Source organism: Lineus longissimus, chromosome 3 (genome assembly GCF_910592395.1).
Source record: "Lineus longissimus chromosome 3, tnLinLong1.2, whole genome shotgun sequence".
Lineage (NCBI taxonomy): Eukaryota > Metazoa > Nemertea > Pilidiophora > Heteronemertea > Lineidae > Lineus > Lineus longissimus.
The window spans coordinates 13,706,107-13,730,399 of NC_088310.1; the positions used below are offsets into that span (position 1 = coordinate 13,706,107).

Consider the following 24,293-nt stretch of genomic DNA (forward strand, 5'->3'; position numbering starts at 1 on the left):
ATATAAAAAAAAAAGATGGGCATGATAGTTCATCGACAAGCATTTACGGCTCTTAGTTCTGATTCCTACTTTCAACCGTCACACAGTTCTCCGTTTTCTTCGCTCAGCATACTCGACAGCGCGCGGGATCGGCCATGAGGATGACTTTAACAAAACGAGGGTGAAGCTTAATACATGCTAATGTATGCGTGATTGACAAAATTCCGGCCTCGCCGGCTGGTAACGTTAATTATCGGAGCCAAAAAGTGCTTCAAAAGCACCGAAATGATCAGAATCTGGGGCCTATAATCAGCAAAAATCAAATACGTCTGCAAAAGATGATTACGTTATAGAGTTAAGGGCATTGAAAAAAAGCCGTAACATCAATATTCATGGGAATATCGATGATGTCATTGTGGGGATTGCCGTGTATTAGAACTCTACTAAAAATAATCCCTAAAACACCTCAGAAAACACCCTTCAAAAGAACTCTGAAACACCACAGAAAATGTCAGACAAGTTGAAGGATGTTTATGTGGTGTTCATGAAGTGGTCCGTGGGTTCTTTTGAAACAAAATACCTCTACTGCATACGTCATCTTCAATACCTTCATAGCCTTGTTGATCTGCTTTGCCTTCAACCACGCTTTGTCATCCATGTTCCTCGGAGGAATAGTCGAAACTGTCACACACGAATTTGGTGCAGCACTTGTAACATGACATAATATTTCATGAAAGCAATATTACAGAGACCATAAAACGCTATTTCAATTCCCTATCAACCTCTTCTTCGAAACAAGTAACTTAATCAAGGAATTTTATACTTGAAGTTGTCTATCCATATGTCTTCCAATGTTTACAATATTTTGCGTAAGTTCAATGATTGCCTCTTTATCATTTGATTTAAAAAGGACTTTACATCATATAAAACTTATGGCCAAACTTTACTAGCTCCATGTTCCTTCCACATCAATGCAGGCCTAACACTACCATGATGACTGCTAGCTGGAAAACTTACATAAATGCGATCACAAATTTCCTGGCAGCACAGTTTGTCCCGACCAAAATGAATACGTCAGTAAAAGCACGCCATCGAATCTTTTTACATTTTTCTAACAAAGAAACAGTGTTTAAGCCTTGAAAAGCAAACGTAATGTGGTCACTGAATTGGCATCCCAGAGCACTATTGTCCAAATATTTTAGAATCGAAGCAGAAAAAAATCACCGTTCATTTTGCACAGGTCGCTATTTTCATGATTTTTTTACGATTACTCCAGCCGTTTGGAGTACGTTTGAACACAAACGGCAGGAATTTTTCTTTTTCACGGAAACTATTTGAAAGAAAACGAAAAGCGTTTGGAACGCGTTTGCTGACAAATGGTGCAATGCCGTTTTTGACGAAACGAAAACGAAACGCTTTTCTAAACGTTCTTCAAACGAATTTCAAACGCTCTTCAAACGAAGTTCGTTTAGGGTGAAACGAAATTGCGTGCGCTTTCAAACGCGATATGAAATGGGAAATAAAGGGTAGGGCCAGCGTTTGACAATCGTTTTACAAACGTTTCAAGATCGTTTGGGTGCGTTTTTATTGTTCACATTTCAAACGAATTTCAAACGATCTTAGATACGTTTCAAACCCGTTTGAAACGAAATCAATTTGGAGACGGCCCCTTACAAATATTGCGCTCACAAATGCACTCGCGAGATTTCAACATGGAAGGTGGCAGCCATCTTGGATTTGACGCAGTGACCTAATTTTCGACAGGGTTCTTACTAATGGCAATATGTACCCGCCCATTAAATTTGGCTTTACTACATCTCTGACTTCTCCAGATATCGCACTCACAAGTGCCCAGAGAGACTGACAGAACGACAAACTGACAGACTGACAGACTGATTGATGGAGAGTATTTTCATGTCCCCCTTTCGCTCTGCTGAGTGACGGGGGACAATAATTGCACACTACTGAGTTGTTTGTTCCTGTGTGTCTTATTACAAAGAATAAAGCATGGTGTGTAGTAGCCTAATTATTAAAATGCTTTTATGCAACTAATTAAGAATGGACGCTGATTTAAGGAATTAAGATGAAGTAATCTCGAGGGCACACATAAATGATACATAAAAATATTTCAAAATAAATAATAATCAAAGCCGATTTGTTTTTATCAAAATGCCCTTTCCTGAATGGAATATGTAGGTTTCACGACCCCCCCCCCCCCACATGGAACATACACATCAATCAACCTATTGGACGATAATGGCATAACCTCTCTATCAAGGACATCTCTCCATTACAGACACCAACACCCAATCTCATGAGTGTCCACAATAGAAAGGTTGTACTGTACTATTAAATTTGTTCTCACGCTAAACAATGGGGTTGGCATCTATTACATGTTGCTTCAGGACTGATGTGTGAGCAGAATACAACTGCACAACTATGATGTCAAAGCGGGGTATCTTGAATCATTTCTCAACTTTCAGGGCCCAATAACTCCCTATAGTGGCTAAAATTGAACTAATGCAAGAGTTCTCCATAGGGTTTTCTAAAGGTGGGGTGGTACCCTTGTTATTCAAAGTTGAAGTTTTGCCAGTGTGCAACACAAGAAAGGGTGGCCAGCAATTTAAGGTAGGATGGCACTGTAGAAACCCTTTAAACATTCTATTGCAAGGTAGGGTGGTAAGCTGCCAAGAAAGGGGAGGGGCACCCTGACAAATGGCCTTGTGGAGCACACTGCATGCATATTTTTATATATATATATTTTTACCAGCTCTGCTGACTGTCAGCCGAGCTGGAAATAAGTCCGGGCATATCGATTTGAAGGAATATATTTAATGCTGAATCAAAAACCCAATCCCCTAACTGTGCATATAAGTCACATGAAGATGACAAATTTAACCCCAACCTCCTGCCTTTAAGGCGTGTTGTCACAGGTCGGCCTACCGCTCTTTGGGTCAACAGTAGCAAAGGGTATTGTGTGTGAAACATACCATTTCCTCCTTTCCTTCTGTCACCAACATTACTATTCTTCCCTTCCGTTTCCTCCCTGTCCTTCCCATTCTCTGCACCAGGCGTATGGGACTCTTATGGGCGTCAAAGCAAATTATAAGATCAACATCACCTATATCAAGGCCTTCTTCTCCGACACAAGTAGATACCAACGTATTGTAACCTCCTTCACGGAATTGCCTCATCACCTAAAAAAACAAGCAATAATGTGAGTGTGAGCACACAACTGAATGCCCCCACCCTCATGAGCATAGTGTTGAAGTACGGCAATGGTGAATGACACAGCCAGGGGCCATTGTGCTCACCAGATAGGTATTTGGTGGTTAGCCATTCTTCGTGGTTAAGAAAAATGCTACAAGTATAGTATATACGTCAAATCGAAGTCGGTATGACATGTGATATATCCTTGCTTGGAGTACTTACCATAAAAATATCATCGAAAACAAGTCACTTATAAGCAAGATAATGCACTTTTTACCTTTTTTATTTTTGGCTTCCTGGTGGTCAAGTCGAGAATCTGATCACACCGAAATTCAGTGTCAGAGGTTATACCACGTAGGGGGTCATGCATGCTTAATTTCAAGTTCGTAGCTTTAGCAGTTAAGAAATATGCCATAGTAACACTCAAACAGCCAATTTACACCATTTGACCTCTGTGACCTTGAAAATTAGGTAAAATGAAAAACCTGTAGGATATGTGATGTACCCTTGCTAGGAGTACCTACCAAAAAAATATCATTGATAACAAGTCACTGATAAGCAAGATATCGCACGTTTTACATTTTGTAGTCTTGGCCCTCTGGTGGTCATAATCGAAATTCAGTGTCAGCGGTTATATGACATAGGGAGTCATGTGTATCAAATTTCAAGGTCATAGCTTTAGCGGTCAAGAAATGCGCCATAGTTACACACAAACGGCCAATTTACGCCATTTGACCTCTGTGACCTTGAAAACTAGGTCAAACCAAAAACCTGTATGATATGTGTTGTAGCCTTGCCAGGAGCACCTACCATAAAAATATGTTATTGAAAACGAGAATTCACTGAAATTCATTGTAAGAGGTCACCTGACCTGGAGGGTCCTGTGTACAAAATTTCAAGTTCATAGCCCTAGCGGTTAAGAAACGTGCTGGTGTTTTTGAAACGGGATAGAACAACGACGACGACAGACGACGGACACTGCGGTGTTGTATACTCCCCCACGGTGAGCCAAAAATGTACTGTCATAATGATAAGAAACAGGTGTTAATTTGCATATGTATCCGTTCCATGCATGGTGATTGGCTCTCCAGTCTCTGTCCATAGAGAACGTACTGAAGAGTAACAGCGCAGTCTTTGTCCAGGAGCCTTGCGGTTTACACTTTTTTTTTGTCAACAAATAATTTTATCTCAGATATCTTTTTTTGAGACTGCAAACAAATTTGGGAGAAATATTTACTATTAACAATTACTTCTTTGAATAGATATGGGTAATTTCTTCAAACAAGAGGCCCAAGGGCCTGGCGCTCAGCTGGATGACCTAATAACATAGGAGTGAGGGTGTAAAGTAGTAAATATCGGCTTTATACTACTGTTTGAAGGTCAAGAGAACACGTTATATCACTAAAATTTCCAATGCAGAGCTGCCAGCTGGATGAAATATGATTGAACTAATCAGCCATGGTATGTAAATATTACAGGAGGCAACGGAAGATATCCCCAGTTCAGTATGTTGTATCGGTAGCTTTACATAAAAGAAGTGTCAGAGAGGATGAGACTTCTCCATGGACAACTGTGGTATGTCCAGGCTGGGTTGTACAGCACAAGGATACAAAATGCCCATTTCCTTACAAGAAATGGCCATTTTGTTAGTTCATACTTACCTATGGAACACTTTTGCATGTTACTCCATTTGGGCTCAAACACAAGAGTATCCCTTTAATTTTCTAAAGGGAGAACTGAGTTAACAGCTCGGCCGCCAGGCGGCGCCCTGACCGATCCCGCGAGATCGCGCCGATCTCATGCCGCCATATTCAGTCTTACTCTTGAGCGTTAACAAAGAGTATGTCCCGTTTGTGGGGAAGGCGGGAGGGCCGTGTTCCATAGGTAAGTATGAACTAACAAAATGGCCATTTCTTGTAAGGAAATGGGCATTTTGTGTCATTCAAACTTACCTATGGAAAACTTTTGCATCGAATCCCAGCAACCTATTGGAGGTGGGAAACGAGGACTTACCTAAGGCTGAGCTGTTGTTCCATCAAGGAGGCACCACCGGCATATTAGCTAAGGAGGACCGCCAGGGGAAAGAAATGGAGAGAACCGGGGGACCGGTATTTTGATCTCGGTATTACAATCGAATTATAGAGAGTAATAGACCCATTCTCCGGAAAGCGCTAGAATTGCGTAATAAAACCATCTTCTTTCCGGCAACAGAGCTTAGAGCAAGTAAGGCATGTTCAAGGGTGTAGAATGAGTTATTGCTAAACAACAATAAGAAATTGTGTCCTTTCTAGTCTACTAGGGGTTGCCTGAATTGTTGAAGATAGGGCATATCAAAAAATGGCGCAAGATGCGCGTTTGACTCTTCAATCGGGCTCCCCCCCTCTTTTGATCTAGCCAGGATCAAACAACATGCCCCGCAGACACAATCGGGCCGATTGTGTGCATGCCATTTACGAGGGAAGAAACGTCTCGTAGGTAGAAACGAGAGAATGTGGAGTGATTACTCCAACATGCAGCGGAAACGACTTCTTAGAAGTTAGAAGTTAGAGCACTAGCCACCTCCTCGGTAGTTAGCCCAGGAGGTGGCTAGTGCTCTAACTTCGTGCGCTGAGATGTTAGCTAGCGCACGAAGATCAGAGGAAGTCTTCAAGGTGTTGTAGAAAAGACGAATAGTCTCCACAATCCACCTTGAAATAGTGGCGGCCGCTATCTCTCGTTTATTTCCCTCCTTATAGGACAAAAACAAACGCTCTCTCCCCTAGCGGGTACCGGGAGGTTTTGTCCTATTTATGTAGAACTTTAGGGCCCTGACGGGACATAAAGTTCTGTCAGGAAGATCATAAGAGATCGTTCCTGACAGAGAGGGAATAGTAACCGGGGGCCGAGAGGCGGCCGGTCCCTGGTTCTTCGCCAGAAATCCTGGTATGAAAGCCAGGATAACCTCCCCTCCCTCTCTAAAAGCCAGCTTCTTAAAAGAAAGTGCATGGAGCTCTGATCTCCGTTGGGCGGTAGCCAAGGCTACTAGAAAGACCGTTTTGAGTGTCAGATATTTCATGGATGAAATAGACATGGGTTCAAAAGGATGCCTCATGAGCACCTTAAGGACAACAGAGAGGTCCCATTTAGGGGTGTTGTGAACCGGTCTAGGACGCTCTAATAACATTCCTCTGAAAAGAGGAGTTATTTGGTCCTCCCAACGAAGATCCCAGGTGCTTAAAACACGGAGGGTAGAAGCGATGGCGGACTTGTACCCTTTTATAGCCTTGACAGATAGTTGTCTTTCCGTGAATAATTCAATAAAGAAATCAACTAATCTGTATATAGAGGGAGAGATCGGATTAACTCCGTTCTCCCTGCACCAGGAAGTGAAGGTAGACCACTTTCCTTGATACACATCAAGGGTAGACCCCCTTTGAGGTGCGGACATGCGTTTGACAGCGATGTCCGTAAAGCCTCTCTGGTGGAGATGCAACTGGATCAGTTCCAGGCGTGAAACTTGAAAAATCCAGGGTTCTGTTGGTAGCATCTCCCCAGGGGGTGCCACAGGAGGTGCTTCCAAGTAGGAAGACTCCTGGGGTGGTCTATCAGGAGCTCCAGCAAGGCTGGGAACCAGGCCTGATTTGGCCAGCAAGGTGCGATGAGAGTTATTCTCACCGGGTGGCTGGTCAAGATCTTGTTCAGGACTGGTTGGATGAGAGGGAGGGGTGGAAACGCATATGCGTTCAGCCCGACCCAAGAGGCTGTAAGGCTGTCGACTTCCAGGGCCTCTTCGTCCGGAAGTGGAGAGTAATAGATGGGAAGGCGATTGTTCAGCCTGGTGGCGAACAGATCTACCTTCGGAGATTGCCAAAGGCGACAAAGGTCGTCTACAATCTCCTGATGGAGTGTCCACTCTGTCTGAACTAGTTTGTCCTGACGAGACAGGGCGTCGGCAAGGATGTTGCGTTTGCCCGGTATGTGTCTGGCACATATCGATACTCCAAGGTCGGCACAAAGATGGTAAAGCTCCCAAGTTAGCTGGCAAAGAATGCCAGACTTTGTGCCTCCCTGTCTCCTGACATATGCTACTACTGTAGAATTGTCGGAGAACAGGGTTACTCTCCGATTCTTCAGGTGAAGGGAAAGAGCCCTCACGGCAAGAAGGACAGCCTTCATTTCCAATATATTTATTGAAAGAATGGTCTCCTCCCTTGTCCATAGACCCCTTATGGACATGTCCCCGTTGTTCAGATGTGCTCCCCACCCTAGTAGAGAAGCATCTGTGAACAGGGACACTTCTGGGGGCGGTGGAGCAAGATCTACACCGCTTTGGAGACGAGTCTCCGACTCCCAGAAGTTCCAGACGTTCTTGAGTAGGTATTGAGGTATCAATACCAACTTGTCTAATGGGTCCCTGTGGGGTTTCCATAGAGACATTAGAAACATCTGGATGGGACGCATATATAGACGGCCAAGAGGGATTTGGTCTGCTGCCGAATTCAGAAGTCCCAAAAGGCTCAAGCATCGCCTTGCGGGAGCTTGAGTCCTTCCTCTGAATTCTGCGACGAGATGAAGAATTTTCTTTATCCTGTCTAGGGGGGGCAGCATTTTCCCTATGGCCGTAAGGAACCGAACTCCAACGTAAACGAAGTCTTGGGATGGTATGAATTCTGACTTTGTTTCGTTGATAATCCAACCTGCGGAAACTACTTTTTGCTTTATTACCTGAAGTTGTTGCAGTAGTAGTTCCCACGATTTGCAACGGAGTAGCCAATCGTCTAGGTAGTGATGGAGCTTGAACCCCATCACGTGAAAGGGAGCGACGAAGGCTGTGACTATCATCGTAAAAATTAGGGGTGCCGATGCCAGACCGAACGGCAGGGCCCTGAATTGATACGTCTTTCCTTCGTAATGGAATCGAAGGAAGTGTTGATAGTCTGGATGGATCGGTACGTGTAAGTACGCATCCGTTAAATCCATCGATACCGCCCAATCGTTGGGCTGTACCGCCGTTGCTATAGACCTGGTGGTTTCCATCTTGAAATGAGGAACATTCAAGAAGGTGTTTAACCTGGAAAGGTCTATGATCAGCCTCCATGTCCCTGCTTTCTTGGGAACCAAGAAAACGTGGCTGTAAAAGCCGGGGGAGCATGGATTTTGAAGGACCTGGATAGCTTGCTTCTCCAGTAATGTCGCGACCTCTGCTTGGAGGGCAGAGGCCTTGACTGGGTCCTTCGGTGGCTGAACTGGGGTTGGATATATGGTAGTCGGGGGGGGGGGGGGGGGGGGGTACGGTTGAAATCTAGTTTCACTCCGTACCTCAACATGTTTGGGACTGGGGACCCCTTTGGGCACCAATCGTCCCAAATATCTGCAAATTTTTGCAGACGGCCCCCGACTACCGGAGTCGGCTCCTTTTTGCGTCCGGGAGGAGAAAGGAGGGGGGAGTCACTTCTTCCGGCCTGCACCCTTTGGACGAAAGGAGTGCTTAGTCGGACCGGATCCACCCTGGTTAGAGGAAGTATTTTTCCTCTTTCCAGTCCGGCGACCCTCTGCTTCCCGTCGGAAGGATCCAGCAGGAGCAGGCTGACTACGCGGGGTAGGCCTAGGCAGGACCTGCCTGGCGTACGGGATTGAACCCGATGCCTGCTGGGGCCTCTCTATCTTTCTAGCGTTAGGTAGAGAGGTCTTGGCCCTCTGTGTCGCAGTGGGGGCATATAATTTGTCCCAATCTTTCTGTGCTTGAGCAGCCTCTTGTACAGAATCTGCGAACAGGAAAGAACCGTCCATAGGAGCGGTTCTTAAGGCCCCTTCCAGCTGGAGGGATCTGATGACATTGAGAGAGTCCAGTGCGGCGTCTCTACGGAGTAGGACGCTATTTGCTGCGGTCTTGGCGGACAGAGCAATAGCGTGCCTAATCGAATGTGACAAGGATGTCACAAGCGATTTTGTGTCATCAGATAGTGACTCATTATCCTTTAGGGATCTGGCTAGGGCCAGGTTAGTGTGCTCTGCGTGGGAGAGCACCGCTAACGTGTTTTTGGCCAGACCCTCTTGTGCTCTAAGGTCTCGGTAAGCCGAGGAGGAGGTCACCCTAGGCACAAGTTGGTCCAGCTGTACATCGTCCTTTAATATGGAAGTCGATGCTGCAGCTGGACAGCCGGCCGAGCTGACTCGATAATAGTCAGCGCGGTACTGCCTAACGGGAGGAAGTTGTGCCGTGAACAACTTCCCCGGTTTACACCAAGCTTCCGGTCCGACTGCCGGAAGGACAGGGATGGAAGTACGTTGGTGGGCGCCTTGGGAGTCTCTGATTGTACGCTCCAAAAGTTCAGAGACTGCTACCGACGGGGAGGGAGGAAGGAATTCAAGTGCCCGAGTGGAGCCCTGAGAAACCTGTGGATTGAGATCCACTTCCTGTCCCCAAAGTGAAAAGGTCGGTGTTGATAAGGCTGGCAGTTCCGGCGGGGTAGGGCACAGATCCTGCGGGAGGTACGCTCTGATCAAGGATCTGAGTGTCCTCATATCCGACAAGATACTGGCCTCCTCTGGTGACAGCTCCTCCTGATTGGGGGAGCGGTAGCCTGGCTGAGAACTCTCGTTCTTAGAAAATTCCTCTAATATAGAGGAGTCGGATGGTGGGTATCCGATGGGACCAGGCGCACCAGAGGAACCGGAACCCTGCTCCAGATGGCTGAGTCTCTCAGTAAGACCCGCTACCATCTGGATGAGCTGGGACAGTTGCTGTCCCGACTTGGGTTCCGGACCCGACGTGCGGCTTCTCTCAACGACGGGCGGTTGAGGCGAGGGTGAGTGCATAAGCGAACCCTCGAAGCCGTATGTACGGGCGAATGGGTCTTCCGGAAGCGGAAGATGCCCATATTCTGAACCAGAGTTCAGATGTCCCCTCTGCGTAGCTCGTTCCATGGGAACGACGCCTCTGCTACGAGGAGGGGGTGGCACTTCTGGTTGGCTCCACCTAAGAGGTTGGCCAACGTTGGGAGGTGCCTGCATTTCCGGCAGGACGAAGTCCGAAACCGGAAATGCCCGTAACTCCTTCGCCGGTATGGAGCTGCCGGTTGCCCTTTTAGAAGGAGGCACGGAGGGCGGAAACACTGTTACCGAAGACGCATGGCGTTTCGGAGGTGGCGTTATAAAGTCCGTCCCTACTCTACTGTGTCCGTGAGGACTAGGGTTATTTCGCAGTAAAGACTGAGAAAAACCCCCAGTAGAGTCTTCGGTTACTGATAAACGGGAACCCGCGTCAGCAACCGGAACTGCAATCGGCGCACCGGAAGCAGGGTGCTCCCGCGGGTACAAAGGGCTTGTACTCGGGGGAGCGGACGACAGAGGAACCGGAAGGTTCCCTGAGGTCCGGGGTATATTAAACCCTTGGAGACTTACTGGATGTAAGTCTCCCTTGGGACCACAGACATTGATAATGTCTGATCCCGCATCCTTCGCAGCCGCGGCAGGAACCGGAACTCGGCTTACGGAAGGGGTGGTGGCGGGAGGTTTGGTAGACCTCCGGGTTATATGCCCGGAAACGGAACCGGAAGAGGGTTTAGGCGTCTCCGCGGCCCGTTTCCCGCCACCAGACGCAGTCCTTTGTGGTGAGACAAAGGATGCCGTCGGAGGGGTAGGCCATATAAAAAATGGTACCAATGACAATAAAAACACTGGGAACCCCAAGTAGGCCAGAAAGGACGCAATTATTAATGGAAAGGAAAACATGCCTACTTGAATTAAACACTATTGCAATGGATCTGAGTCTTGTTCATTACAATAGAGAGGAGAATAGCCTACGTAAATCTACCCTACCAAGATCAAAATAATGGAGCCGGGTCGACTAAGCTAGCTAAGAAAGGTCTATAATTAAATAGACTGGACAATACTAATGCCAAGATTAGTTTGGCGGTCTACTCCGTAGGTGAATGAACCCAAAAATCGTCTAGACTTGGCTGGTTGAATTTGGTTTTAAATCGAATTCACGGCAGCTTTGAAAAAACGGTGTGCTTCGTAGAAGCACAAGAGTAAAGACTGAATATGGCGGCATGAGATCGGCGCGATCTCGCGGGATCGGTCAGGGCGCCGCCTGGCGGCCGAGCTGTTAACTCAGTTCTCCCTTTAGAAAATTAAAGGGATACTCTTGTGTTTGAGCCCAAATGGAGTAACATGCAAAAGTGTTCCATAGGTAAGTTTGAATGACACAAAATGCTGTCTGTAATTGAGAGTATCCTGATTTAACAGAGGTCAAAATAAATAGAAATGACCAGTTTGGGACTAATACCACTGTCTTTTTTTTTAGTAAGGTAGAGATTACAGGAGTCAACAAAATTAATTTTATTGAGAGAAATTGACCTATATTTCAGGTGATTGGAATTTACAATACAAAGGGTCGTTTTTCATGACATTGTGCTCTACTGCGTATCCCTAGTGAGTCAATCGGGAACCAATCTATCCTTGGCGCAGACAGGTTCAAATTGGCTATATCTTGAATAGATTGAATTGCGATGAAAATCTAAAGCGATAAAGGAGCAATATCAAGAGACAAATTAATCAAACCAATTGTCCACAGACTCGGACCCTGAAATGGTGTGATGTATGCGTGCATAAAAAAGTATATCAATTGGTCCGATAGAGATGATGAGGCAATGTCAATATGCCTTGTTCCTTAGTCAGCAATATGCCCCTTTTTATACGGAGAAGAAGGAGAACCCAGATAGGCCTTCACATGTCGGCTTCCAAATGGCTCGAACCAACTGTACTATCACTACTATAAATTTAAAATGCGTGCTCCCCTACATGTAGCAATATCTCGGCCAAAAAGGCACTTAGTCGACAGGCAAGCTAGAAGTTCAGCACCGTGAGCAGCTCCTTGGTAAGGCCATGTCAGGTTCCGCGCGCCTCTTCAGATACTTCAAGTATTGAAAGCTGTGGTGAGCACATAAAAAGACCATGTCCATGGTCACCTTAATTTGAAAATCCCTTCATAATCAAGGGCTACCTCTGACTAAAACAGCACCCAAACAATAGACCACCAATTTGACCCCAGCTCCTAACTGCAGGAAAACCCAAGTCCAGCAACCAAAAGTACCAAAAATACATTTGTGTTTACATTTGAACTGCACACATGCGTTTGTTTACAATTTCATTTCCCGCGAAATCTAGAAAATCAGGTGACCTGCAATCGTGGATTGAAAATAACATTAACCTGGGTTCAGCAGGTCAGCAGGTATACCGGCTGTTCCAATCATCCCCCTACAGCCAGCTGTTCAATAGGTAATGTTATTCACCCCACAGGGAGTGCAGGTAATTGATTAAGCCCCTGCATAACTTAACAGCAATGGCTTGGCTTCTGTGAGCGGTAAGGAGAATTGACAGTTTTTTTATGGGAGTAACATTATTGTGTTGCTTAAAACGTCTACTTTTTACTCATGTAAGAATCGTAGTACTAATAATAACTTCAACTTATTTTCCGGTTATGATAACACAACACGCATCTTCATGATCATGATCTTTCTCAAACTAACTCTAACTGAATGACCTAATCGCCTTGGACACACAACCACATATCAATTCGCCCCGACGTCGACACATCCATTCGATTCGATAACACTCGATAAAGTTTGATAAATAAACAAAGTTTTTTTGCTTTTAGCTGTCAACATCAATGGCAGAATAATTTCCGAAGTTTCCAATAGCTTGAACACAAATCAGAACATCACCCATCAGCTGGCCTCAGATCTGCATAAATTACGATAAATAATAAGGTCGTCGCTTCAATTTCGCAAAGAAAATTGACTCCATTCGAAGGTTGTTTTGACCAAATTCCGTTGAACTCATCGTTATGAGGGCATTTGAACACATTCTCATTGATCTTTTCTATAAACATGTGAAGTTTCGTACCAAAATATATTTCCGTAAAGGCTTAAATAAGAAAATTTGTTAATTACAAAATCATCGCTCCGGTAGAAATAAAAATGTCACTGCCATTTTCTTGACGATAGTACTCCAGGTAACCTCGGCGGGAAATTCAAAGCGGAATCATCCGGGGTCAAACAACAGTTTTGCTCACTTCTGCCAACTGGTGACATAAATCGACACTAATCTATTTTATATCAAAACTTCTGTATCATGAAGACCTTTTCAACTTTATTTCAAGCTTTTATCTGCTGGAATAGAGCGTCAAAAAATTTTTTTTTCATTTACGCATTTTGCCCCCTGGGGAGCTGAATTTGAGTCAAATCACCCAAATTTTTTTCCATAAGCAACATTTTCTGCAGTGTTTATAAGCAAGACTAGATTTGAAGTGCCTCGGTTGTATGATTACAAAATGCCCAACTTTGTCTACAGATGGCTGGATGGAAGGATGGAAGGATGGAAGGACAAACACCAATCGAATAGCTATTTGACTAGCTCCGCCGACTTTGTCAGCTAAGCTAAAAAGAAAGGTTGAATTTCATGCCGATGCCGCCTGTCATTAATTGACAGTGTCTGCTGATCTCATGATCACCAGCCAAAGCTGATTGGTCAAAGCAGCAGACAGTTCACTTGCTTTCCAAGAAGTTTCAGCGGCAAGTGTTAAGATTAAAAGTGCCAGGATCGAGAAAGTTTTGACATGGATAAATAGTCCTATGTGATTTTTCAGTTCTGATAAATGGTGTATGGTGACCAAGATCGCCAAATGTACACTGCAGTATCTTCTTTTCTTTCACGTGTGTTGTCAGCGGGAAGTGTTTGTCAGTCGATTGGGAGCTATTGAGCTCTTATTTCCACGTGCTTGTGAGCTGTTGACATGGAGCTGGGTTAGCTATTTTGTTTATAATTCCATTCTCAAAAGTTGACTTGTTTATGGGATCCCTGTTGATTGATGCAAATTGATGCACTGATGATGCATCTATTTTTTACAATGAAGCAATTCAAGGCCAGTCAGAATTCATAAAAGAAAAGTACAGTAAATTTATAAACTTAAAATGATCCTTCTTCAAAAAAGTTGAGTTATATTTCTTTTTATCATATACAATACAGGTATCATCATATGAGCAGAGCTGTATCAGTCCCTTGTATCATGCCCTCAAACCGTGTCAGCCCTCCGGCAACACACTCTGGCTGATAAAGATTCTTTGGCAATGATACTGGAAGGGACTGATAGAGCTCTGCCCATGATTATAATGTCAAATGATCATGCAGTGAGAGTTTGAGTAAAACAAGGTGCTCAATAAAGCTTGCCAATGAGAGAAAAGATTTACCTTCAGCTGCTCCTTTTGAGTGAATCCTTTACTGGCCTTGCCAATGGACGACTGTCCAATAAAGTTCATTACTTTAACAAGGGGTTGGTGCTGATTCAACATGTCTGTTATTTCCATAACTGAATCTCTGTACTGAGAGAAGATCATTATCCTAGTATTAGAGTTGCCATGTTCTGAAAAAAAAAGAGCTAACAATTAAAATAGACGCACTGCAACAGCAAGGAGCACAATCCGGATCAAAGCTCTCGCTGCTTGGATATCAATGGGGATCCATATTTGAATGAAATATCAGTGTGGAATGTTGGGTGACATTACTATGAGGAGTCATTGGGAATTTAAATATTTCTCTAAATTATGTGAAATAATATCATTGTTTAAAACCATACATTTTTAAATAATTAGAATATATAAATATTAGAATTTATTTCATCCAATTAAGTACTTTTCGGAAACAATTAATTTGTACTCAAACAACCTTTTGACTTATCAAACCATAAGTTTATTTCCAAACCAGGAAAACATAAATAAAGTATTTCCATACCATAGAATTTGTGCAAATGCATGGTTTGGAAATCACATACAGTTGGCAGTTTTATTCTTTCAAACCGTGTTGAGTCTCATCGTAAGTATTTCAAACCACAGACTTTGCTTAGATTCATGGTTTGCAACCCACGGACATCTTTCAAAAACATTTTTTGCATTATCTCACTGGCGCTACGTGGGAATTTGATTATTTGCAAACATTATATGAAATTTGTATGAAATAATCGCCTTGTTTTAAACCGGTCAAACGAAACAGGCTTGACGTATTTTTGAAGTAGGACTCAGAAGTGAGACAGAATTTTTCACATTAAATTCAAACGTCAAAAGTTTGTAAAACTATCGGCAATGACCAAAATGATAGCCTCAAACCAATCAAAGAATCTTATCTAGACATCTCACATGGTGAGTTGAGCATATGATTATACCAATGCTTTCAGGTGATTTTATTCTTTCTAATTTACATCATCATTGCTTCAAGCTAAACAAAATGGCTGGCATCTACATGCAGCCTCAGGTCAAATCAGGAGAGCAGAATGTGTCTGCACAACTATGACGTCAAAATGCGGATTTAAAAAAAAATTCTCAATCAACCCTATAACACCTAGAGCCACTGCCAGCGCAAGTGCTTATTCCCCTTGGCCCCGACGTAATTTTACCTGGAAATCATATTTTTTGCGGTGGGTCCAGTTTTGCACAAAATGACATAGGAAAATTTCCAAATAATGTATTACAAGTCCCGTTTATTTGAAAGAAGATGAAAGTTCCTATTACATAGTGTACATCCAAATCGGAATCAAACAAACGATCCATTTCAGCAATTCAAATGTCCGACCTGCATTTACTGGCTTGTAGAGAAACAAAAACTTAATCGTCAAATATCTCAAAAACTTCTACAGCAACCACCTTTGTTCATCGGGCATTTGAAAGCTTTAGTTTCATAGATTAATAATTAGGCAGCGCTCTGAAGGAGACCGGTAGCTAAGCGCGCGAAATTTGAATATGGGTGTTCGGGCGTTACAGGGCGCCTCCAGTGAGATCGGCGGCAGGCGTCATCGGGCGCCTCCAGGTGTTATAGGGTTAACTGGGGCCAATAACACCCCCTGGCAGAAAATATTGAACTAATGCATATTTAAGTCCGCCTTATGTTATTCATATGCATCTTTCGAGTCTATGAAAATTTCAGGAGAGGGTTGAAATGACGTCAGAAGTTCAGACCCGCCTGTTGCTAAAATTTGGTGACCCTATAACGGCGGCCATCTTAGATTTTAAAAAGGCCGCCAAAAATAACACTCTTCTGCCTGTATCGAAATCTAAAGCAGTTAGGAGCCTAATTCCAAAGCCAACCCGCTGGTTTTCGGGTCTGACGAACCGAAAGGAATGATCTAAATCGAGGCCAGGTGGCCATATTTAAAGATGGCCGTAAAAAAAATACGTTTTAGCCTATATCTCGAGAATTATCAAAGACAAATGCTCGATTTCAATGCCTATACCCAGCTTCCTGAGCCCAACCAATCAAATGCCACCATTGGAATTGCGGCCGCCATTTCCAATTTCTTGAAATTACACGTTTTTGCCGCTATCTCAAAATTTACTGCTGATATGGACCTAATTCCAACACCTACCCAAGGGTTTTTTGGATCCGACCAATTAAATGGAACAATCGAAATCGTGGCCAGATAGCCGCCATATCGAATTTCAAAAAGGCCGCCAAAAAGGACACGTTTGTGCCATTATCTCGAAATCTACTGCAGATATGGACCTAATTCCAAGACCTACCCTAGGGTTTTTGGGTCTGACCAATCAAATCAAATAAACGAAATCGAGATGGTCGCCATATTGGATTTTAATGAAACGGCCAGGGCAGGGGCAATTGTGCTCACCGCATAGATATTTGGTGGTTAGGAATTCATCCTGGTTAAGAAACATGCTACTTGTATAGTAAATAGGTCAAACCAAAGTCGGTATAACATGTGATGTATCGTTACTTGGAGTAACTACCTAAAAATATCATCGAAAACAAGTAACTGATAAGTGAGATATTGCACTTTTTACCTTTTTAGTTTTGGCCTCCTGGAGGCCAAGTCGAGATTCAGATCAGACCGAAATTCGGTGTCCGAGGTAACATGATTAGGGAGTCATGTGTACCAAATTTCAAGTTGATAGCATTATCGGTTAAGAAACGTGCCATAGTTACACTCAAATGGACAATTTACGCCATTTGACCTCTGTGACCTTGAAAATTAGGTCAAATCGAAAAACCCTTAAAATATGTGATGTATCCTTACTAGGAAAACCGACCATAAAAATTTAATCGAAAACGAGTCACTCATAAGAGATATCACACTTCTTAGGTTTCCACTTCTGGCCTCCTTGTGGCCAAGTTAAGAATCAGATCGGACTGAAATTCATTGTTAGAGGTCACCTGACCTGGGGGGTCATGCATACAAAGTTTTGAGTCCATAGCCCTAGCTTCCCACTGTTTTTGAAATAGGATACGATGGACGACGACGGACGACGGACACTGTGCTATTGTATAGACTCACCATACCGGTGAGCCAAAAAGGCCGCCAAAAATGACACATTTGTGCCGTTATCTCGATCTCTAGTGCAGATATGGACCTAATTCCAAGACGTACCCTAGGGTTTTTGGGTCTGACCAATCAAATCGAATAGACGAAAGCGAGGCCAGATGGCCGCCATATTGGATTTCAAAATGGTCGCCAAAAATGACAGTATTTTCCCGAAATCTATAAATCGTGGAGGTATTGGATTTCAAAATGGCGACTCTAAATATCTTGCATATCAGAACATGTTAAAGAACAAGAGGCCCAAGGGCCTGGCGCTCAGCTGAGTTAATATCATTAATATCTTCCCGGTGTTTAGTTCATTATGCATGAAAATGACATGCTCCATGGTATTTGATATCCTTTTGCATTCACTACGGTACCAATGTTGTTGGTTGACATAATTATGCCACTGTTCGTTCCTCAATCCTGACCATAATTCGGGTGAAATCATTGTATGAAAATATTTACCGAAACATGAAGTTTATGCCATGAATGAGGATACTCATTGTCATAGCCTCGTTCACAAGTACGAAGTATTTTCCCGCGAATATTCAAAACTGCTTGGCTCCTTGCCTGTTTGCCAGTTAAATAACATGTGACTATACACAAAATAGAAAACTTTGATGGAAATGGTAAATCAGTTTTTTATCTATCAGGGGAAACAAGCTGATGATGATCAAATAAATCATTCATGAGAAATCGTTTTGTTGCTGAAGCTTGCATGACGAAGTTAATGCTAAACCTTTTCGTGTGCTCTACTGCGCCACCGTAGTTTTCTATTTAGACCAGCGATGACGTCATTTCTGGTGATTCCCTACGTTGTCCAATGAGCGCTTTTTAAAATGTGCCATTTGGTATTGCACAGTATGCAATGTATTTTTTCAGCGCTGCCAGTTGCCGAACAGAATGCCGTAGCTCCCTCAATTTCCAATCAATTTTTATGGGAGTGACATTATTGTATTGCTTAGAATGTCTACTTTTTACTCATGAAAGAATCGTAGAACTAAAACTTAATAAGCAAACAGAATCATGCCGATTCACTGCACATACTGTGGGAATTCTCCACTTCAAAATACATCGGCGATGTCATCGCGAACAGAGCATGCACTTCCGATATCGTTTTCACAGAAATGTGGCCAAATTTTCAAGAACTAATTTCTGAAAGTAGTCCCTAAAGACCTTATGACTACCACTGAAACGAACTGGTGATAATATCGCCTACCAGACTACTTTTTAAGCAGAAAATTGGGTACTTGATCGAGTGTCATTGAGCTCCAAGCGTAAACAACATGCGCGATGCCACCATTTTGTCTCCGCTTTGGTATTTCGTACGCCGCTTATAATGCACCTTCTCAATTAAAACCAACATAATAAGGCCTTACATCGTTGATTGAATAGGAACACCACACAAAACACAATAAAGTGGGGGTACAATCGATTACGAAGCTGAAGTGAACAGTGATTTATTCCTGGAGCTACTGCTTTTGTTGTGTAGCTGCCATGTTTTGAGAACTGGCAAATAGGAGACTTCATTGATGGCTGACGTCATCGGGCGGGAATTTGAATCGGCAGAAATAATTAAAAGGCAGGTAGCGCCCTCTCCTGTTAAAATTTTGAACTTTTTCTCAATAAAATAGATTTTCAAGAATTTTATCTTAATATTAGAGCATATTTCGACTAATTCTGCTGCTCCTAGGCCGATATAGGCCAGTTTCCTTCATGCACTCTCGCTCGCAGGAAGTAGGTCGAATGGCGACAAATTTTGTTTTGAAAGTAGAGTTTGACCAGAAGTATCCAGAAATGCAAAATTGAAGTCTCTAGGTCTTACGGTTACAAAATGTGCACCATGGGTTTAACGGATGGACGGATGGATGGATGGATGGATGGATGGATGGATGGATGGACAGACGGACGCCACTGAACAACTTATTTGACAAGCTCGGCTGACTTAGTCAGCTGAGCTAAAAATCATCGATTGCAATAATTTTTTCATGTTTATTAACCGACTGAATTCTATCATACATGTTAACTACCAACAGCAAATATCAAAGTTTCAACTTATCACGGAATCTACTGTTATATCGTTATCGACAGATACAACATCTTACACCATATTTAACAATTTTGAACTAAGTACATTGCATAATTATCATAAATTCTATCATCATATCACCAGAGTCACACCAAACTTTGAGAGATTTTTCTGAATTTTTGATATGGAAAAAGGCACAGGAAGTGCCATTTTGAAATAAAAGATGGTGGCCGCAATTTTGTGGTATTTGGTGGGTATGGCTCAGGAAGCTGGGTATAGGCATTGAAATCGAGCAATTACCTATGATAATTCTCAGGATATAGGCTAAAACGGATTTTTCCTGCGGCCAGATATTTCAGAAAGAGTGTCATTTTGGCACCCATTTTAAAATCCAAGATGGCGGCCGTTACAGAGTCAACAGGTGGTTTTTAACTCCTGACGTCATTATAAAGCACTCCTGAAATTTTCAAAAGCTGTACCCAAAAGACGCACATAAAGCCACTTTTGCAACAAAGGCCAGCTGATATATTAGACCCAAATTGAACTCTATTCTTCCAACAGGAAGCAAGATAGCCTTTTTAATTAAAGCCGTCTCGCATGCTGAATGTAGGTCAAATCACGCTGATTTTCGGTTTCTGATCAGAGAAAAATATATCCCTCAACATGACATCTGACAATTGACCTAAATTGGGTCAACTTGTACAGATGCAAAATAGGAGTCTACATATAAAATTTGAAGAATCTGTGACAAATAGTAGTGAAACGTTCCACCTTCAGTGAAATTTTAGAGTTTGACCTTTTTGACCTTGGAAACTAGGTCAAGGTCAAAATGTTATAAGCACTATGTTAAGCTCAATCATATCAATCAATGATGCACATTTGAAGATCACATAGTGAAGGTTTCTTGAAATAATATGACCGACGTTGAGTTTTATGACCTGATCTACCTGAAAAGTAGGTCACGTTGACCTGAATTGTTCTTAATATGTACAGATGCCCAATAGGTGTCTCCATTTCCAATCTTTAGAGCCTAGGACAATTAATGATGAAACGTGCCACCTTTGCTGAAATTCTAGAGTTTGACCTCTGTGACCTTCAAAGGTGGTCAACTCAAAAACCCGTAAATGATGTCGTGAAGTCTCATCTGAAGTACTGACAGTAAAAATCAACATTCATGAGATATTGACAAAATAAGGTTTTCAAAGATGCCCGCCTGGAGCCCCCCAAAAAAAGTCAAATGATGATGATTTTTTGTAAGTTAAGTTGTCATACCACACGTTTCAACTTTCTATATTCAACAGTGAGCAAAAGTGCCACCATTGTTGACAGACGACGGAGTGGCGATAAACGGACGACGGATAGGCCTAAGACATGATGACATAAGCTGGATGCAGATTTTGGATGCTGGACGCTGGAAGCCAAGTATTGCATCATTGGATTGCATCACCTGCATACAATAAATCTCGCCTCCAGTAATATTAACCACAGTGAGCCATATCGCATTGACGGAACGTACTGGGCTGGACAGTTTGGGACATTTAGTTCTGTATCAGAGGTCACTTGTTTAAAAAGTAACTGTATCTGAGGTCATCCATTGAGGGGTTAATGCAGGCGAAGTGGTGTACATTGGTTATGTCACACAACCCTAATTTTCTTGGCGTCAGGTATGCTACTAGAGAACAACCATAGAGACAGTGAAACGACACGAACCCACCACATTACATGCAAAAAGAGTATTACCAACCTTCAAGATACTTCTGATGATGTTCAAGTACAATCTCTTGCAGTTTCCCAAGTTTTGGGTGGCCAGACACAAATGGCTTGCCTGGTTGAGACTGAGTAGACATGGATGACAGAGGCCTGCAAGAGAAAATGACTTAAAATGAAGTTCGCACCTGTGGTCAGTGACTGGATGATATTATTGTTACTGACTGACAATCATTGACTGATCACCCGACACGGCGTTAAGAACCGAGGATGATACAAACCGACCCAAACCGGGAAAAAGATGGTGGGCCGCATCCTCACCAATGATGTGATGCTGGGCGGGCGGGCGGGGCAAACATAAATTTTAATCAAAACACAGGGATATTTTGGCCGTTATTGTACATATCACGCAAATTTTATTTGTGGACTCACTCAAAACAAATATATGAGATAAAATAATTTTGTTCACAAAAAAGAAGCAAAAATTGCAAGGCGCAATGACTGCGTTGGTCACTCTAGAACATTCTCTGACAGAGAGTGGAGATGCAACTAATCAATATGCAAATAAACACCTGTTTCTTATCATTATGATGCATACCTCGGAGTAATCAACCTTTAGTTTGGTTGTTCTACATGCTACATGTATAGTATAAAGGTCAAACCAAAGTTGGTATGACATGTGATGTATCGTTGCTTGTATTACCATCCATAAAAATCACGAAAACAAGTCACTAATAAGCGACATATCGCACTTTTTACCTTTTTAATTTTTGGCCTCCTGGTGGCCAAGTCGAGAATCAGATCAGATCGAAATTCAGTGTCAGTGGTTATATAATGTAGGGAGTCATGTGCACCAAATTTCAAGTACATAGCTTTAGCGGTTAAGAAAAGGTGCTAAAGTGACACTCAAAACGCCAGTTTATGCCATTTGACCTCTGTGACCTTGAAAATTAGGTCAAATCAAAAACCTGTACGATATGATATGTATCCTTGCTAGGAGAACCCTACTGTTAAATATTTATCGAAAAACGAGTTACTTATAAGAGGGACAAGCCTACAGGCGAATATGGGTCGTCGCGTTGACGCCAGAACGTCCCCAAAGTTTGGAAATGTTGTTCTTAATTCCTCCGGGTTGGGGTACCTATGGCTTGATCAAATGAATATTAATGTGGATAACTGGAAAATATTATACTCTAATGCCCAGTAAAGGATTAGAGATATTTGTCAACATGAAATTTTTGGTGAAATCGCAACAAATAAAAAACTCGATGTATAGTAATCTTATGTTTTCATTTGAAATTCAAACATATTTAAATGATATTAAATCAGTGAAACACAGGGCTTGTATCACAAAATTAATGCTGGAAGCCCATTGTAAGAATCAAAACTGGGAGACACTGTAGTCTAAGAAAGTGTGAGGTTTGCAAGTCAGGGGAGGTTGAGGATGATTTTCACTTCCTTGCGGTGTGCCCTAAATATGCGTCAAAACAGCAAAACTCATTGCAGTTGTAATAGAAGTGATCTCCATTTTCTGTCTCTGTCGGATCTGACTACAATTTTTCTGAAAAATCCTTCACCTCCCTCTGCTGCGATTATCAACGAGTTCTTTAAACTGCGTAACTCTATATTGTCCTGATTTCCATTATTATGTTTTTGTCTTTAAATATTTGTGATCTTATTTTGTATACCCTGTAACTTTATATTGTATATTTTGTAATTATTTTATGTAACCGTTGGCCCCTAGTGGGCGTTTTATAGTCTGGGCTCCTGACCTCACTCTCGCTGTCGTAGGTCAGGCAATAACAAAAATCTATAAATAGAACAATAGCTTAAACCACCATTTCCACAAAAATTCTTATGCCTAATTTTTTTTAATATTATAAACAACCTATCCTGCAAAAACCAACGCAATCGTTCAAGGTTTAGCGTCCCAAATCGTACTTTTGCGAAAATGACAATATCGCTAAAAGTGACGTCATTATATGGGGAAACCCCTTTGTCTGAAACATAAAATAACCGTAATCGCACATTTTAAGAGTAATTCCGGTATTTCTACAGTGTAGAATGATCTGTTCAATAATAGTGCATAATCCTAGGACAGATACAGCGCTCAATTCGACCGTAAAACGATAATTGGCTCGGGAAATTACAACAATGGCTGAATCTAAAAATAACACTCCTCTTTTCTGCCTATTTGTAGACGGTTGTTGTTACCTGACCCGATCCTAAACCCTACCAAAAGCCCGGAGATCGAGGTCAGAGAACCAGACTATTTAGCGTTTTAGAGTAATAAAGAATTTGAATTTGAATTTGAATTTTTCCACTGCTGTACCTTATTATCATAATTATTCCCACGTGATTAGCTGCTCGGTGTTGACGAGCAAGTGACAGTCCTCATTTGCATGTACATTAATGTCATTATTTTGGCTGACGCGATCCTGTAAAGTTGTGCGTAATTTCTAATTTCTCGGCAAATACTTGATTGATTTCGTTGAAATTTGAGAGTATTACAGATTAGATTACTGCTTACATTGGGTCTTCGTAGTTTCTTCATACATCATCGATAAAGACACGTAGCTTTGTGAAGAAACTCACCATACTGCTCGCTGGCCAGCACAACATTCCTGCATGCTACGTATACACGCTCATCAATTTTGAGCTCCCAATTAATAATTTTATTCATTTCGCATTTTACATGAGACGAAGGACTTAATGAACAAGATAACGAACTTTAATGAAAACTTAAGTTTTATTACAATAGGACAAATACTGGCAACGCAATTTGCATTTCAATTCAACAACTGCCGAGCATCCTCGGGCTAAAACTATCTTCATTCATAGTCAATCTCGCCATTTAGCTAAACGGACCTGAAACAAATCGATTCAGCGTCTACACTTTTACTCCGATTTGTCTCAAAATTGGTGACAAAGAGGCTGAATGTACTGCAAACAATTCCTCGGAACCAAATTTAAAAAAAAATGATTTTAAAGATATTTTTTAGTGTAAAATGCCCGTTGCTAGGC

At 42.5% G+C, this 24,293-nt stretch overlaps 1 protein-coding gene across 1 annotated transcript in view; it reads right to left on the bottom strand.

Annotated features, from left to right (window-relative positions):
* The window catches only part of LOC135484794 (uncharacterized), a 266,119-nt gene that overhangs the window by 152,744 nt on the left and 89,082 nt on the right, over positions 1–24,293 (bottom strand). The window contains exons 8-10 of the mRNA XM_064766477.1: positions 21,307–21,422; positions 14,421–14,593; positions 2,970–3,176 (exon numbers count right to left, since the gene is read on the bottom strand). Of these exons, the coding sequence (XP_064622547.1) occupies positions 2,970–3,176; positions 14,421–14,593; positions 21,307–21,422 (496 nt within the window). The remainder of the gene's footprint in view (positions 1–2,969; positions 3,177–14,420; positions 14,594–21,306; positions 21,423–24,293) is intronic.